Source organism: Sphaerodactylus townsendi, linkage group LG03 (genome assembly GCF_021028975.2).
Source record: "Sphaerodactylus townsendi isolate TG3544 linkage group LG03, MPM_Stown_v2.3, whole genome shotgun sequence".
NCBI lineage: Eukaryota > Metazoa > Chordata > Lepidosauria > Squamata > Sphaerodactylidae > Sphaerodactylus > Sphaerodactylus townsendi.
The window spans coordinates 171,677,283-171,693,611 of NC_059427.1; the positions used below are offsets into that span (position 1 = coordinate 171,677,283).

General features: G+C 48.1%; 1 protein-coding gene across 1 annotated transcript; it reads right to left on the minus strand.

Annotated features, from left to right (window-relative positions):
• Window positions 1–3,129: 3,129 nt before the first annotated feature.
• Window positions 3,130–16,246, minus strand: LOC125428028 (rho GTPase-activating protein 9-like). The gene is made up of 7 exons (XM_048487603.1): window positions 16,177–16,246; window positions 14,580–14,678; window positions 14,354–14,431; window positions 14,164–14,217; window positions 9,953–10,087; window positions 5,293–5,398; window positions 3,130–3,937 (listed from the first exon to the last, which is right to left on the minus strand). The coding sequence occupies exons 1-7, from the start codon at window positions 16,244–16,246 to the stop codon at window positions 3,751–3,753; spliced, it is 729 nt and encodes a 242-aa protein (XP_048343560.1). The 3' UTR covers window positions 3,130–3,750.
• Between the last annotated feature and the right edge of the window lie 83 nt (window positions 16,247–16,329).

The following is a 16,329-nucleotide window of genomic DNA, read 5'->3' on the forward strand; positions in this document are numbered from 1 at the left end:
AAGACCCGGAAAACCCACACCAACCATCTTCATTGTGTTCAAACCTCTCCTGAAATGCCAGGGCTCCTGAGAAAATCTAGGCACTGCGATGCCATAAAGAGACAAGAGCCCTCTTAAGACAGAAATATGAACCTAAGCCAGTGGTGGTGAACCTTTGGCACTCCAGATGTTATGGACTACAATTCCCATCAGCCCCTACAATTGGCCATGCTGGCAGGGCTGATGGGAATTGTAGTTCATAACAACTGGAGTGCCAAAGGTTCGCCACCACGGACCTAAGCCATGCCCAATAAAACATTTCCAACTTAATGATTTCAAGGCCACAATCATGAACCTGTAGACTGGTATAGAAGGGTATAAAACCAGAGCAAGGCAGCCTGGCACATCAGGCTCTGAGAGAGAGAGAGATGAGAAACTGGAAATCTGAATCCCTCAAGGCCTCCCAGATGTCCAAGTGATCAACAGAGGAGGAACAAGGAAATCCCCTCAGGCTAACAGCCTTCTAACTCCCAGTTTGGACCAGGAGATAAATGGAAGAAGAAGAGTTTGGATTTATATCCCCCCTTTCTCTCCTGCAGGAGACTCAAAGGGGCTTACAATCTCCTTGCCCTTCCCCCCTCACAACAAACACCCTGTGAGGTAGGTGGGGCTGAGAGAGCTCCAGGAAGCTGTGACTAGCCCAAGGTCACCCAGCTGGCATGTGCGGGAGTGTACAGGCTAATCTGAATTCCCCAGATAAGCCTCCACAGCTCAGGCGGCAGAGCTGGGAATCAAACCCGGTTCCTCCAGATTAGATACACGAGCTCTTAACCTCCTATGCCACTGCTGCTCCTTAACCTCCTATGCCACTGCTGCTCTGCCTTACCGTCAGAGTGGTGTAGTGGTTAAGAGTGGCAGACTCTAATGTGGGTTCAATTCTCCACTCCTCCACACGAATCCTGCTGGGTGACCTTGGGCCAGTCACAACAATTCCTCTCAGAATTCTCTCAGCCTCACCTACCTCACAAGGTATCTGTTGTGTGTCAGGGATGGCCATTATAAACCACTTTGAATCCCCTGAAGGTAGAAAAAAGCAGGGTGTAAAAAACAACTCTTCTTTCAAGCCGAGGGCAATAAGGAGTGGCTTGGCAAAATGTCCAGACCAGGGGTCCCCAAACTTTTTAAACAGGGGGCCAGTTCACTGTCCCTCAGACTGTTGGAGGGCCAGACTAAAAAAAACTATGAACAAATTCCTATGCACAAATGATTGTAAAATGCTTGATTTCACCTTTCAGCCTTTCTGTCATGGTCTATTTTTAGAACAGTGACCAAAGTATGTCAAGTACAGGGTGGGCTCCAAATATTGTTGGGGAGGCTGTGGAATACCTTCCCCTGTAAAAAAAAAAGCAGAACTTTCCCAATGAAGCATTCCATCTAACCCAGCATCAGGTATCTTCCTGGGTTCTTTCCTCCCTAGCAGCCAGCGAGCGATTCGCCAGCCTGGCTGATGCCAATGGGAGTGAGGCGGAACAGAAAGCCTGAGAGCAACACATGGAGTAGCTGAGAGGGAAGGGCGGAGCAGGCGTTGCCACATGTAAGGTTTCCAACTCTGGGTCAGAAAATTCGTGGAGATTTGGGGGTGCCATCATGTAACTGCAATCAACAGCCTTTGGGGCCGGTTCCTCCTCTTCCTCAAGCCCCCACTGCACATGAATGGAGCCATTGCCGCCATGCCTGGCGGGCCGGATAAATGCCTTCAGGGGGCCACATTTGGCCCCCGGGCCGTAGTTTGGGGACCCCTGGTCCAGACGAATGCACAGGCGTAGCTACCATGGGGACATCCGGGGACAAGCGCCCCGGGCGCCACCTTGTGGTGGGCGCAAAAATTGCAGGTTCGTTTGAAGCTTTCTGTATTTTTTACTGTTTTTTCCAATTTTGGTCTGCAGGAGGCACAGTTTTTAGGCTAGTGGCACCAAAATTTCAGGCTATCGTCAGGTGACTCTCCTGATGATATCAGCCAAGTTTGGTGAAGTTTGGTTCAGGGGGTCCAATGATATGGACCCCCAAAGGGGGTGACCCCATCCTCCATTGTTTCCAATGGGAGCTAATAGCAGATGGGGCTATCATTTTGAGGGTCCATAACTTTGGACCCTCTGAATCAAACTTCACTAAACCTAGGTGGTATCATAAGGATAGTCTCCTTCTGATACCACCCAGGTTTGGTGAAGGTTGGTTCAGGGGGTCCAAAGTTATGGACCCCCAAAAGGAGTGCCCCATCCCCATTGTTTCCAATGGGAGCTAATGGTAGATGGGGCTCCCCTTTTGAAGGTCCATAACTTTGGACCCCCTGAACCAAACTTCACTAAACCTGGGTGGTATAATCAGGATAGTCTCCTAAAGATAGCCTAAAATTTTGGTACTGTTATCTTAAACATTGCTCTCCTGACAAGCACCCTCCCAGTTCCCCCGGATTCCCTCTTTAAATCCCCCCCCTTTGGAGTGGATTTAAAGGGAGAATCTGGAGCTCAAATTAAAAAAACATTGAAAGTATTGTTGAAGGCTTTCACAACCAGATTCAACTAATTGTTGTGGGTTTTACAGGCTGTGTGGCCATGGTCTGGTAGATCTTGTTCCTAACGTTTCACCTGCCTCTGTGGCTGGCATCTTCAGAGGTGTATCACAGGGAGAAGTCTGTTATAAGAGAAGTCTGGACACAGTGTATAACAGACTTCTCTCTGTGATACACCTCTGAAGATACCAGCCACAAGATCTACCAGACCACAGCCGGATGCAGCTTAGAAAACCCACAACAACCAACTTTGACAATGGTGCTGTTTGGGGTGGATGGGTGGGAAATCTACCCTGAAACAGCATCACTTTCAATGTTGTTTAAACTAGAGAGACTCTGGGCTCTCTAGTTTAAACAACATTGAAAGTGATGCTGTTTCAGGGTAGATATCAAAATAGCTTCCCTTTCTATGTTGTTTAAACTGGGGAGCACGGGGTGTGTTCAGATTCTTGTGTTGGGGCATTTTTTAGAATGTGATGGTGTTTGGTCATGGTGGGGAAGGGGGAGGGGCACTGCCCATATGCGAGCAAAGAAACTCAGATTTTGTCAGGGCTCAATTTTCCCTAGCTTCATGCTGAATGATAGCAGGCTTATGTAATAGGTCACTGCTAGCGAGTAAAAACTGTCTCAAGGAAAGTGTCTGTCAACTAAGAGTAAATGGGCTCTCTTTTTCTTCCAAAGATGTTTGTGAGCCATCAAAAACAGGCTTCAAGTATGGGTGGGCAAAATTTCTTGAGAGCTAGAAATGTTGGGGACCTTCCTGGCAAGGTTGGTGGAGGGTATTGGGGAAATAGAGTTCCATTGATAGGCCTCTCTGTGTTTCCACAGTGTTGCTTAGCAACAGCATCCGCACCTCAGGGACTGTACAGGACTCAGCCCATCCCTTCGTGCCTCCTTCTTTAGCTGCACGTGGAGAAGCTGAAATCAATAGTGCTCGAGTCAGAGGGGGCAGATGAAGTTTGAGAGCCCTCTTTTCCAGGGGAACTCAGCTTCTAAGGGACTCAGCCTAAAGATCCTGAAGGATCACACGGCAGTAGCGCAAAGCCACATTCTGTCCCATAGCCCGAATCACAGATGCCGAGCTGGGCTGGTGGGGATGGCAAAGTGCTTGGTAGAGTCAACACTTGCTCCAAGACTTCAGTCTCTGTGATCCAGAGTACCTTTAGGATACAAACATCAGGGAGGCCGCAAAGACTGGAAGGTCATTCAGTGCCCGAGTCCGCAAAGATGCAAGGGAATTCAGTCAGGAGCACCTCAACCACTTGGTTCTGGTACACCATGTCCTCCACGAGGCTGGCCACGTCCCCTTCGTGTCGCAGCAGCGTTGGTCCAAAGACGATGCCGATGTTCTGCGTGGTCATCCGGTTGGCATCGGAGTGCTCCATCACTCTGAAGGAAGCCAATAGAATAGAAGTGAATAGAAACATCTCCCTTTGTCATCCTCCACTTCTGCCAGTGTGGTGTAGTGGTTAGGGTGTGGGCCTAGAATCTTGGAATCCTAGCTGTGGATCACTGCTCTGCCACAGAAGTTGGCTTGGTGATCTTGGGCCAGCCACATTCTCTCAGGTTGTTGTTGTGAGGATAAAACAGGAGGAAAGAGCAATGTTGTAAGCTGCTCTGGGTCCCCCTGGGGCAGTGATGGCGAACCTATGGCACGGGTGCCAGAGGTGGCACTCAGAGCCCTCTCTGTGGGCACTCGCAAACAGAGTGCCCCTCCACACACACATCTAGGCTGGCCTGGGCCACTGGGCTCGAGTATTAGCATTAAACCTAAGACCTAGCTCTGGGGAAGCAGTGTAGGTAATCCTGTTAAACGCTGCTAAACCTCACTGATTTTCATGCGAAGAACTAAAACACAATCCTTTACCTGAGTAAACCCTCCTAGGTTGTGATTCACCTGTTGGAAGAGTTGCATGGTTGCTTCAAAGCAAAGCCACCGACTACCACCAAGCTTACTCCCGAGTAACGCACACCTTGGAGCCAGCTGTTTTTTCTAAACTAAAACCTCAGTATTCAGGTTAAATTGCCTTGTTGGCACTTTGCGATAAATAGGTGTGTTTTGGGTTGCAATTTGGGCACTCGTCTCGAAAAGGCTCGCTATCACTGCCCTGGGGGAATCTGGATTTTACTTTTAAGTGGTACGGATCCCAGAAGCTGAGCAAGTGGCAATCTGTGTTTAAATATCTGAAGGGATGCCATGTTGAAGAGGGAGCAAGCTTGTCTTCTGCGGCCTCAGAGTCTAGGACATGAAGTAATGCATTCAAGGTGCAGGAAAAGAGATTCCACCTAAACATTAGGAGGAACTTTCTGACTGTCAGAGCTGTTAGTGGAATTCACTGCCTCGGAGAGTGGTGGAGTCTCCTTCTTTGGAGGTTTTAAACAGAGACTGAATGGGCATGGTTAAAAACATTCCCTGATTTATCACAATAAAGAATCTTTGAAACCTTAACATTTCCTTTTATCTACAGCCTAGAAATATATTTTGATATTTAGACTCCAAGAATTGGAATGTGTGCCCCCCTACAACAACGCGTCATGCAGCTCTAATGGCCAAATGCTACTATTTTTAGAGTAGCAAAACTCCATATATGCTTGAAAAGCAAATCCAGTTGCAAAAACTAGACAGCAGGAAGCATGCTAATCAGATGAATACAGTTGACAGGTGAGCTGTAATATTAGCAACAAACGCCGCATACGCCAGCAACAGATAAAAAGTAAGAAAACAGGTATCATGAATCTCTTACTTGCGGAGATGCTCCAGCAAATAATGGAGGGTGTTCCGGTTGGGTCGGGGGAGAGTCTGGACCAGCTCCGCCAGCTTGGATGCTTTTTCCTTGGAGTCAGACAACTCTGCATAGAGAGACATGCAACAAGGGTTGTTTAGTTGCAGGGAGGGCAGGAAGAAGTTGATGGGCAGCAGAGTCAGGACAGACCAAAGAAAGCACTTCTTCTTCACACAGTACATAATCAACAGAGGCAGAGGGAGAGAAATGGCAGCCGGAGCAACACCTGCTCCGGGTGCCCCCCACCCCACACGCCCACCCCGCTTCCCGTGCCCCACTTACCTTAGCCAGTGGCAGTGGTCCCAGGCAGCCTGGCCGGGCCGGGCCAGGCCTGGCAGGGCCTTGATGGACTGTGCAGGGCTGGGGGGAGCCAGGCGTGGCCCCCGCCAAGAACCTCCCTGCTAAGCAGCAAAGTGCCAGGCTGGACTTGGCTGCTTCTCCGGCAGACCGGCTACCTTCTTACTCCATGGGTAGCTGTGGGGCCCACCCCTGCACCAGGGCCCAGCCCTCCCCTGCCTCGGCTCCCCTGGAGGGCATGGTCTGCAGCGGGGCCACCCTCTTTTCCCTCATGGCTCCACCTCAGTGCACAGACCAGGTCATCTCCAGGGGGAAGGAGGAGGGGCGGGGGGGGCAATTTTCTGCCCCCACGTGACCGAGCGGTGGCCGTCCAGGGCATTTGTCCCCAGGTGGCCCCATGGAAGCTCCACCTCTGATAATCAACAGATGGAATTCACAAGATGCAGCCGTGCCCACTAGCTTAGAGAGGCTTTCAGAGGGGATTGGTTGAATTAATCGAGGAAGATGCATAAATGGGGCCTCTGTGCTCAGAGACACTGGTACTAAAATACTAAATACTAAAATATATACATGGTCCTTCTGTAACTATAGGACATTCCTTCAGCTAAGTTAACTCACTTAAACGTCATCGGATACTGACAGAAGCTAGAAAGATTACTGCTGGCTATATGTGGTCATAATACATAGACATTGGTTGGTATTCATCTAGACTTACGTCTATTATTGTTAGCAGAAATTTTGCTAGATTCTCACACCCTGTGGGATCCATGTTGTTCAAAAGCATAGGTATCTTAAGAGCATCAGTTAGATTGTTATACAGAAATGGGATAAGTGCAGATTGTGACATTCTGATTTTTGCAAAACCTTACACAATGTGAAGAGGGGTATGATGAGGTGTCTCCACCTGACCCATATTGCATGGACATAGCCTCCTCTGTTTATCAATTTGTTGATATCTGCCATAGAGCAGCATAGAAGGCATTAGATTGAATCTGGCCAGTGTTAAAGCTCTTCTTAATTTAGGGTTGGTGATCCACTGTAAATAATTGGCCATGTGTCCTTGTTCAATTGGAATAAGCAGGGTCAGGGGGGAACACGTTTTCCTCGCAGCTGTTATCATATCCCGATACTCTTGTTCTAATAGCTTAGTTTTCAAGCAGCTATATGCTTCTGATAGGGAAAGAGGGACTAACGACTCTAATGAAAAGCCAAGAGTGTTGATTTTTCCCTCAACTAGTTTCAGCCACCTAGAATTTGCATAGTCGGAAAGCATGAGGTTGTGCTCAGAGACAATGTGTCTCTGGATACTAGTTGCTGCAAGGCAACAGCCGGAGGGCAAGCTGGACTCCATCATCATCATCATCATCATCATCATCATCATCATCATCATCATCATCAATTTTTTAAAATTTATTTTACACATGTAGACAACACAAACAAAATCCAATCCCCTCTCTCCCACTATGATTTTTAAAAATATTTTCAGCACATCACTACATATGTGGTGACTTCCAGCTATTTCATTATGGATCCAAACTCAAATCTAGTTTTGCGTGTTGGGATAAAAAAAAAGCAGTCTTCACGTCGATGTGCTGAACTTGCATCCTTCTGCTCGCTGCAACACCACTGAGATGCTTGCAGATCTTTTCACTAAACCCCGACCGAAACCTGCTTTTGAGAAGTTTAGAAGCAAGATAAGCCTGACTACCTGAGTCAAGAAACATCGAGAGGGGGTGTTGGAAGTGAAGGACTTTACGCTGTTTCCTGCCTCAACCTACAGAGGGGGTTTTACTAGAGAGCTAGTGGCTAGATAGGGACCTAGGGATTTGACACCTTTACTCTATCATGCTGGTTCTATCCCTTTGATGTTAGACTGATACTCTCAGGGACTTCCTTCCTTCCGGCTTCTTCCTCGACTCTTTCTCCATACTTATTCCTACCATGCCTAGAGAGAGGATGGATGCTCCTCGCATCCATTTCCATCCAGCTAGATTAGGATAGCATAGTGCAGTGGTGGCGAACCTATGGCACGGGTGCCAGAGGTGGCACTCAGAGCCCTCTCTGTGGGCACGCGTGCACAGAGTTCGTCATGTGATAACAGTGTAATTATTTCAGGGAGATTATTAGCATTAAACCTAAGACCTAGTTTTGGGGAAGCAGTGTAGGTAACCCTGTTAAGCGCTCTTAAACCCCACTGATTTTCATGGGAAGAACGAAAGCGTGTAAGCTCGGTTGCTGGCAGTGGGGTTTGCTTCTGAGTAAACCCTCCTAGGGTCATGATTCACCCGTTCGAAGCATTGCACAGTTGCTTCAAAGCAAAGCCACCGACTACCGCCAAGCTTACTCCCGAGTGACGTGTGCCTTGGAGCCAACCATTTTTTCTATACTAAAACCTCAGTATTCAGGTTAAATTGCCATGTTGGCACTTTGTGATAAATAAGCGGGTTTTGGGTTGCAGTTTGGGCACTCGGTCTCAAAAAGGTTCGCCATCACTGGCATAGTGACTCTACCTACCTACCTTTCTATCCAGAATGGAGTTCACTAATAAATACTCTTTTTATTAGATTAGAAACTACAACTGACTCCGACTTTCTTTTGTGTAAGCTTGCCGCACATTAGGATCCATCACACACATGCACACACACGAGGTAAGGCTTCTGCTGTGTTCTAGCCACCGTGCCGCTCTGCTAACTACGATAAGGGGTAATCTCCAACTACCAGGAGCACTTATCCCAACATTGTGCTTATAGCTGGTATCAGCATTTCCTCTGCTAGTTGCCCTGGGGCTACAGCCAGAGGAAGTGCTGGACGCCATGTTCTTCTTGTAGGTATTCAGGAGCATCTGGTTGTGATAACCATAAACTGGATCCAATGGACTGCTTGTCTGATGCAGCATAGCAGCCTGAACGTTATTATGCTCCCTTACATGGACATTGCCAGTTCCCAAAGGAGCAGTTGGCTGGGCTTCTGTCTTTCCACCTGCAGCTCATCTTGTGGAATAGATAGAACCCAGCTGCAAAGAAAACCATTTTCAGAATATGCAAAGGGACATTCATGTTTTAGGGCCACTCAGATTAAGATGGCTTACAAGTGAGTTGCTAACCAATGGTGTGAGCCCGGCTTTGCTACTTCAGCAAGGGCCAAGCAGCAGATTGGAGAGAAATGGATGACTGTCATATTAACACAAGTTCTTCCTGGTGATATTTAGCTGCCAGCCCGAATAGCCCAGACTGACTAGAGCTTGGAAGCTAAGCAGGGTCGGTCCTGGTTAGTCCTGGATGGGAGACCACCCAAGAGGACAAAGATTGCTATGCTCAAGAAAGCAATGGCAAACCTGCGCATTTCGTGCCCTGAAAACCTTAGGGCCGTGGTGGCGAACCTTTGGCACTCCAGATGTTATGGACTACAATTCCCATCAGCCCCTGCCAGCATGGCCAATTGGCAGGGGCTGATGGGAATTGTAGTCCATAACATCTGGAGTGCCAAAGGTTCGCCACCACGGCCTTAGGGGGTTGCCATGAGTCGGAACTGATGCATTAATTATTATTAAAATGCAGTTGAAAAAAATTAAATACCTATGAACACATGAAGATGCCTTATATCGAATCAAATCATTGATCCATCCCACTTAGTATGATTTGCTTTGACTACGGTAGCAACGGCTCCCCAGAATCTCAGGTGATAGAGATCTTTCCCTGTGTTTGTGATCCTTTTAACTGGAGATGCTAGGGATTGAACCTGGGCCCCTCCGCATGCCAAGCAGATGCTCTTCTGTGGCCTCTTCTATGGCCTTGGAGCAGCAGTGGCGTAGTGGTTAAGAGTGTGTGTACTCTACTCTGGAGAATTGGGTTTGATTCCCCGCTCTGGCATTTGAGCTGTGGAGGCTTATCTGGTGAACTAGATTACCTTGTGCACTCCCACAGACACCAGCTGGGTGACCTTGGGCTAGTCACAGCTTTTCGGAGCTCTCGCAGCCCCACCTACCTCAAAGGGTGTTTGTTGGGAGGGGGGAAGGGCAAGGAGATTGTAAGCCGCTTTGAGTCTCCTTAAAGGAGAGAAAGTGGGGATATAAATCCAACTCTTCTTCTTCTCTCTCCTATTCTGGCCTCATGCACTAGGATTCAGTAGCCTCTGAAAAGGTGCTAAGAGTGTTTCCAGGACATCCTTTTTCTCCTACAGGAAAAATGAATGCAAATTTATTTATATCCAATTAGCATGATGTTCCTGAGCTGAAACGGAGTGCCTTTCAAGGCTGGCTCAGCATTAAACCCCAGATAGCCCACACCGGTCATAACAAAGGAAAAGGAACAGGAAAGGCACTTACTGACGGCAGCTATGAATTCATTGAAGAGGCTGAAAGGTACCACAGGTTCAGGCAGCTCCCGGAAGAAAAGCTTTAGTGCCCCGGTTATCACATGCACGTCGTCCCACTGAGGGTCACTCAGACGCAACTTGTCCTCTGAGGAGGGAGAATCAATAGAGTCAATTATTATTATTATTTATTATTTATTATTATTATTATTATTTTATTAGATTTTTATACCGCCCCATCCCCGAAGGGCTCTGGGCGGTGTACAACATGTAAAACAGTATAATTAAATAACATTTAAAATAACATTTAAAAGCAGCGATAAAATCTCCCAATGCATTTACCAAATATAGGCCCAGGTTTAAATTAAAATTAAAATTCAAGATGTAGGGTGGCATCCAGCGTTCCAATAACATAAAGTCCCTCCCTCCCCATGATAAAGGGAGGCATGGCGAGTCTCAATGATGGATTAGCGGCCCAGATGTTAAGGGCCAATGATGGGGCACTATTAGTGGCTGGATCCTCCAAAGGCCCGGCGGAACAGCTCCGTCTTACAGGCCCTGCGGAACTCCCCAAGGTCCCGCAGGGCCCGGACAGCCGGAGGAAGAGCGTTCCACCAGGCCAGGGCCAGGGTTGTAAAGGCCCTGGCCCGCGTGGAGGCCAGCCGCATCGTCGAGGGGCCAGGGACAACCAGTAGATTGGCCTCCGCCGATTGGAGAGGCCGCCTAGGGACGTATGGGGTGATGCGGTCTCGAAGATACGAGGACAGAGGTAACTGTGGACAGAGGTAACTGAGGAGCCACACCAGACCCCTGAACACAGTACCGACACCATGCAGAATAGATCAGGCCCCAGCAGATTGATTATCTGGAGAAAAGCTGTCACTCTCTGGTTCCATAATCACCATTGCTAACGCAAAATGGGATCTTTGTTCTATTCAGGAACATATTTTCAAAGAGCGGGGAGAGACTCTGGCACCATCTTGGTTGTTAGCTGGCCATTGTAGATGCTCCCTAAACTGCACACGACAAAAATGGTATATTTTGGGGGGGGGAGGGGCATTTCGTATGGCTGCTTTTCTCCCTTTCACAGTATCTTTAGCGATGCGATCAACACAGATCAGTCACATAGACTTTTAAGTTTTAAAACAAAAGAATTTGTGCCAGGGATGGGGCTTCCATCCATGCCTAGCAAGCCATCCCATTTAGCTGCCTGTAGCAATAATTGTCATTTTGTGGCCATTTCTGCACAGTCCAAATACCCCAGGATGGGCAAGTGAAATACCCTGGTTCGTGCAAGCTTTCCGCACGGTTCCCGGTGCTGAAGCGGGCCTGCACCAGTGTTGCCCCACAATATTTCCCTTACCCCGGAATTTTCAAAAATTGCCAAATTGGCAATTCTTTTCAAAAACCTCGGGGTGACCCCATTGGCATGCAATCACCACGGGAGCAGAACTGGTTTATTTTTCTCACCCCAAAACAACAGCTAATCAGAACGCTGGACCTTGCACATGTGGGCATGTACTGGAGTATTATCTCCCGGTCCTAACTCAGTTCCTGGGAAAAAATGGGCAGCCGTGTGGAGGGAGAAACCGGGATAAAATAGACCCAGGTTTTAAAAAAAACAGTGGGACACAGGTATAATTTTGCTATGTGGAAGCGACCTGTGAGTTGGCCAGAAATATCAGCAGGTCCCATCTAAATTCCATGCATGGGAGTACAACTTCCCTGCTTCCCCACTCTCAAAGCAGACCCAAATGTCCCCCAATGCTGTTTCTGGGCCAGGAGCAAAATGAGGGGAGAGCTGGAAGGCTGCCGCAATGCACACACCCATATATGTGTGGGTCTTTTCAACAGGATGCAATCTTATAAGAGTGCCCAAGCAATAATCACATGTAGATAGAAATACAGGGGGAAAGTAGCGTCTCTCCCCCACCCCCCAAAATGATGCCCATACCTGGGGATACAAGAAAGGTGAGGCAAATTTATTAAGGGACAGTTTCAACAGTTACATTCAAGTCCAATAATTCCTTAGACACCATCATGAGTTTCAGGATATGAGCTTTCAAGAGCCAAATCTCCCTTCATCTGGAGTAGGAATGCAGATCTGAGTCTTTTTATCCCAGTTGGAAGGTGCGAGGGGGTTGTAAAGCATGCTTTAAAAGGATCAAGAATCTTGATTCTTGATTCTCGATCTATTCAAATTATTTAACCACATAGATGCAGTTTCTGAGGCTTAAATCATTGTGGTGGTTTCCGCACATGCAGGCTTGCAGGCTTGCATCGGCATGATTGATGCCGATGCAAGCCCTGGAGCCGTTCGCATGAACAGCCCCACAGGCTGTGCGGCTGGCGGAGCATGCTCTGCACAGCTGTGCAGCCCCCCGAACAGCAACCTACCTTTTCCCTGCCTTTTGTTGCTCTGAGGAGGGAAGGGGACTCGTCCCCTGGCCAGAGCGACTGCTGAAGCGACGGAGGCAAGGAGGCGTGTCCCCTTCCCTCCTCAAAGCGACAAAAGGCAGGGTAAAGGTAGGCAGCTGTTTGGGAGCACCATGGGAATACGCTGGCGTCCACCCGCTGCTGTTCGCTCAGCAACAGGTGGCAACTGGCGTATTCCATAAAACTTGCCCCCCCGAGCGAGTTTCAGAAGCGGTGTCTTTGCGCCACTTCAGGGGAGCCAGTACGGCGCACCTCCTGTGCGAACAGTGCCCCAGGAACCATATTTTTCCCATCCCTGGAGCGCTGTTGTTTCCCTGTGCGGAAACCGCCTTTCATAGACGCGAAAAGTTACTTAAATGACTTAATTAACATTTGGATATTATAATAGATCTCTGGAGAGTCTGTACATATACTTTATCCCAAATTTGTGTCTTGGGATTTTTATAGCTGTATTGTCGTTTATGATACGAACATACCGTATGTAGAACTATTTATGCCTAATAAAGGTTTACCGTACTGTATTGCTTTTAAAGAATGCAATGGTGCAATGCATATTGTAATCAGAGGGGAAATGCTTGGGGACAGAATATTTGCACCTGTAGTAAAGGAACAGTTCACTCTGTTGGATATGTATCTTCAGATAGTGTCAGCAGCTTATTAAAGTAGACTTATATCTACTGCTACCCCTGTCCAAATGTAAGCTACTGACTTGCCTCTAAATATAAGTCAGACCCATATATCAGATAAGGATTTCACACACACACGAATGACACACAACCTCATTCCCCCACTAGAATGAACTAGTCCAAGGCTTGCCAGGTCACAGTTCAGGGATTTGCTTGGCACCTCTAAGATCTCCGCAGGGCCTGTAAGACGGAGTTGTTCCGCCGGGCTTTTGGGGTGTCCAGCCGCTGAAAGTGCCCCCCCTCCCTCTCCCTCCTTTTCATCTTATAGGTAGGGTCCTTTCCATCTGTAGGACCCACTCTTTTTCTTTCCCCCTCGGGAGGGTCTAAGAGGGACTTTGCAGGCATTGCTGTATCATGTATTAATTTGCTGCATTTTAAATATGTTATTTAGTGATTAATTTATATATTGTTTTTATGCTTATTGTATTTGAATTTTGTGTTGTCCGCCGCCCAGAGCCCTTCGGGGGTTGGGCGGGATATAAATTCGATAAATAAATAAATAAATAAATAAATAAATAAATAAATAATAAACAAACAAGCAAACAAACAAACAAACAAACAAATAAACAAATAAATCTCAGATGTAGGGGTCCCAGATGCCTGTTCCTTCACTGATCTTTTTTGTCTTTCATCTCCTTCCTTTCCTGCTGTGTGGCAGCCCTAGAGTTGTGATAGTTTACAATGGACTGGGTTGCACCTGGGTAATCCCGATTGATCGTGTGAGAGGTGCTGTCACTATGTGTTGATATAAATATCAAGGTTTATAATCCAGCCACAGTCAAATACCTTCCAAGTAGCTAAGTGCTTAACGGTGGTTAGCTTGGGCCCTTGGACTGTATCTTTCAACAAAACCTGATGCTGCAACCCTTTTGCTATTTAGACACTTGGATCCACTAGAGATTTCCACAGGTAAAAGGGATTTCTGTCTGCAGAGTGGGACTCCCCCCGCCCCACTACAGCCAAAAATGTTCCCCCAAATGCTGCTCCTGAATTCGAAATAGCAGCTGGCCCAGTAGTGTCATTTGGAGGTTCTGCACCATCCTGCTTTCTCTGAGACCTTGATGATACAGAAACAAAGGTACCAAGATGCATCCAAGATTACCTTGGCTACGCTGCTCTGGGAAAACGTAGCGGCCATCTGATGTCACTGCCCGCTCTGCAAAACAACATAGTGGTTACTAGCATTGTAGTAGAAGAGATGGCTACACGGCTCTTCAAGTAGAAGAGATGGCTTCAATATCTCCTTCCTTAACTTCCTTTCCTCCTCCCCAGATATCACTATAAACACTCACCACGATCAACTATGAACCTCAGCTTCTGAATAACAGCTAAGTTGCCGTTGACTCTGTAGATACCATCCGCATCCAGACCTGAAAGGGAGGGAGAGAGCACTCACTGTGAATTCTATGCAGGACGTAGATGGGAGTGAACCATCAGGGCTGGGGAATTGCATCAGCCTGGCTGGTACTTCTTGGTAAAGAGTTCTTTTAGCCACGCTCAAAGAACAACTTCGCTCACCTCTCTGTTCCACAGCCTCCACACACTGTTGGACAAAACGTGGCACTGTGCCCCCTTCCCGATAGCACAGAGCTTCCAGGCAGCAGCCAAAGACCTGGTCTAGGGATAAAGAGAACAGAAGCTTACAAGGTTGTTGTGAGTGTTAAGTGCTGTCAAGTTGCTTCCGACTGAGGGTGACACTATGAATTAGTGTCTTCCAAAACATCCTATTGTTAACAGCAGTGGCGTAGCACCCAGGGGACAGGGGGGTGTCTTGCACCAGGCGTGCACCGAGACAAGGGCAGGGGCATTTCGGGGGTGGGGCTGGGTGGGGGCGTGGAAGGGATGCAGGGCACACACGTGCCCCGGGTGCAGTTCCCCCTCGCTACAGCTCTGGTTAACAGCTTTGCTCGGGTCTTGTAAACTGAGGGTTCTGGCTTCCTAAAATGACATTCAATTGACACATTCCTTGCAGCTGTCTTATACCAAGTCAGACCATTGGTCTATCAGAGGTGCCATCTGCATGGAGTATTTGCACCACTTTCCTTCACAGCAGTGAGTTTTTTTGGAGAGGCATTGCTTCCACATAGTGTTGTGCTCATTCCAAACATAACATGTATGGCTCCCAGAGCAACCCCCCCCCCCACACCTCCTTTGATCTGGTTCCAAAGGAAACGGAGGTGGCTCTGGTCATGTGTCCATTTCCCGGGAAAGGGTGGAGCTAAATTCTGCCTTCGAAAGGGCGGAGCTAAGTACCAATTTCCTCCTCCCCTTTCTGAAGGACTTTTTTAGTTTAACAGCTAAGGCACACGGATCAAGTGTCAAGGGGTCATCACCAGGCCACAGGGGAGAATCTAACAAGAATCTTGCATTTGAACTTCTGTGCTATTACAATGAAGGAGAAGGGGTCAGGACAGCAGTGAGCAGTACATGGATGGGGCAGGTGGCTGCCATCCTTACAGACCTCCACCCCACCCCACCCCATTCGACCCCATTCCACTCCACTTTCTTCCACAGCAGATGCAACTTTCCCCACCCCAGTGTGGAAGAAGCAAAAGTCAGTATTGTTAGCTTTAACTAACAGTAGCTCTCCAAGGCCTTGGGCAGTGGTCTTTCAGTGGTCCTTCTGCCTGATCCTTTTAACCAGGGGTCCCCAAACTACGGCCCGGGGGCCAAATGTGGCCCCCTGAAGGCATTTATCCGGCCCGCCAGGCATGGCGGCGATGGCTCCATTCATGTGCAGTGGGGGCTCGAGGGAGAGGAGGAACCGGCCCCAACGGCTGTTGATTGCAATTACATGATGGCACCCCCAAATCTCCATGAATTTTCTGACCCAGAGTTGGAAACCTTACATGTGGCAACGCCTGCTCCGCCCTTCCCTCTCAGCTACTCCATGTGTTGCTCTCAGGCTTTCTGTTCTAAGCCTCACTCCCATTGGCATCAGCCAGGCTGGCGAATCGCTCGCTGGCTGCTAGGGAGGAAAGAACCCAGGAAGATACCTGATCCTGGGTTAGATGGAATGTTTCATTGGGAAAGTTCTGATTTTTTTTTTTTTACCGGGGAAGGTATTCCACAGCCTCCCCAACAATATGTGGCGCCCACCCTGTGCTTGGCATACTGTGGTCACTGTTCTGAACATAGACCATACCAGAAAGGCTGAAAGCTGAAGACAGACATTCTACAATCATTTCTGCAAAGGAAGCTGGTCATAGTTCTTTCTAGTCCGGCCCTCCAACAGTCTGAGGGACAGTGAACTGGCCCCCTGTTTAAA

Excerpts from the sequence above, each read along its gene's own strand:
- LOC125428028 (XM_048487603.1), bottom strand. The coding sequence starts at position 16,246 with ATGATTGTAGAATGTCTGTCTTCAGCTTTCAGCCTTTCTGGTATGGTC. Across the intron at positions 14,218-14,353 it reads GAGGTTCATAGTTGATCGTG|AGCGGGCAGTGACATCAGAT; the intron begins GTGAGTGTTTAT and ends GTTGTTTTGCAG. Across the intron at positions 3,938-5,292 it reads TTGCTGGAGCATCTCCGCAA|AGTGATGGAGCACTCCGATG; the intron begins GTAAGAGATTCA and ends GGCTTCCTTCAG.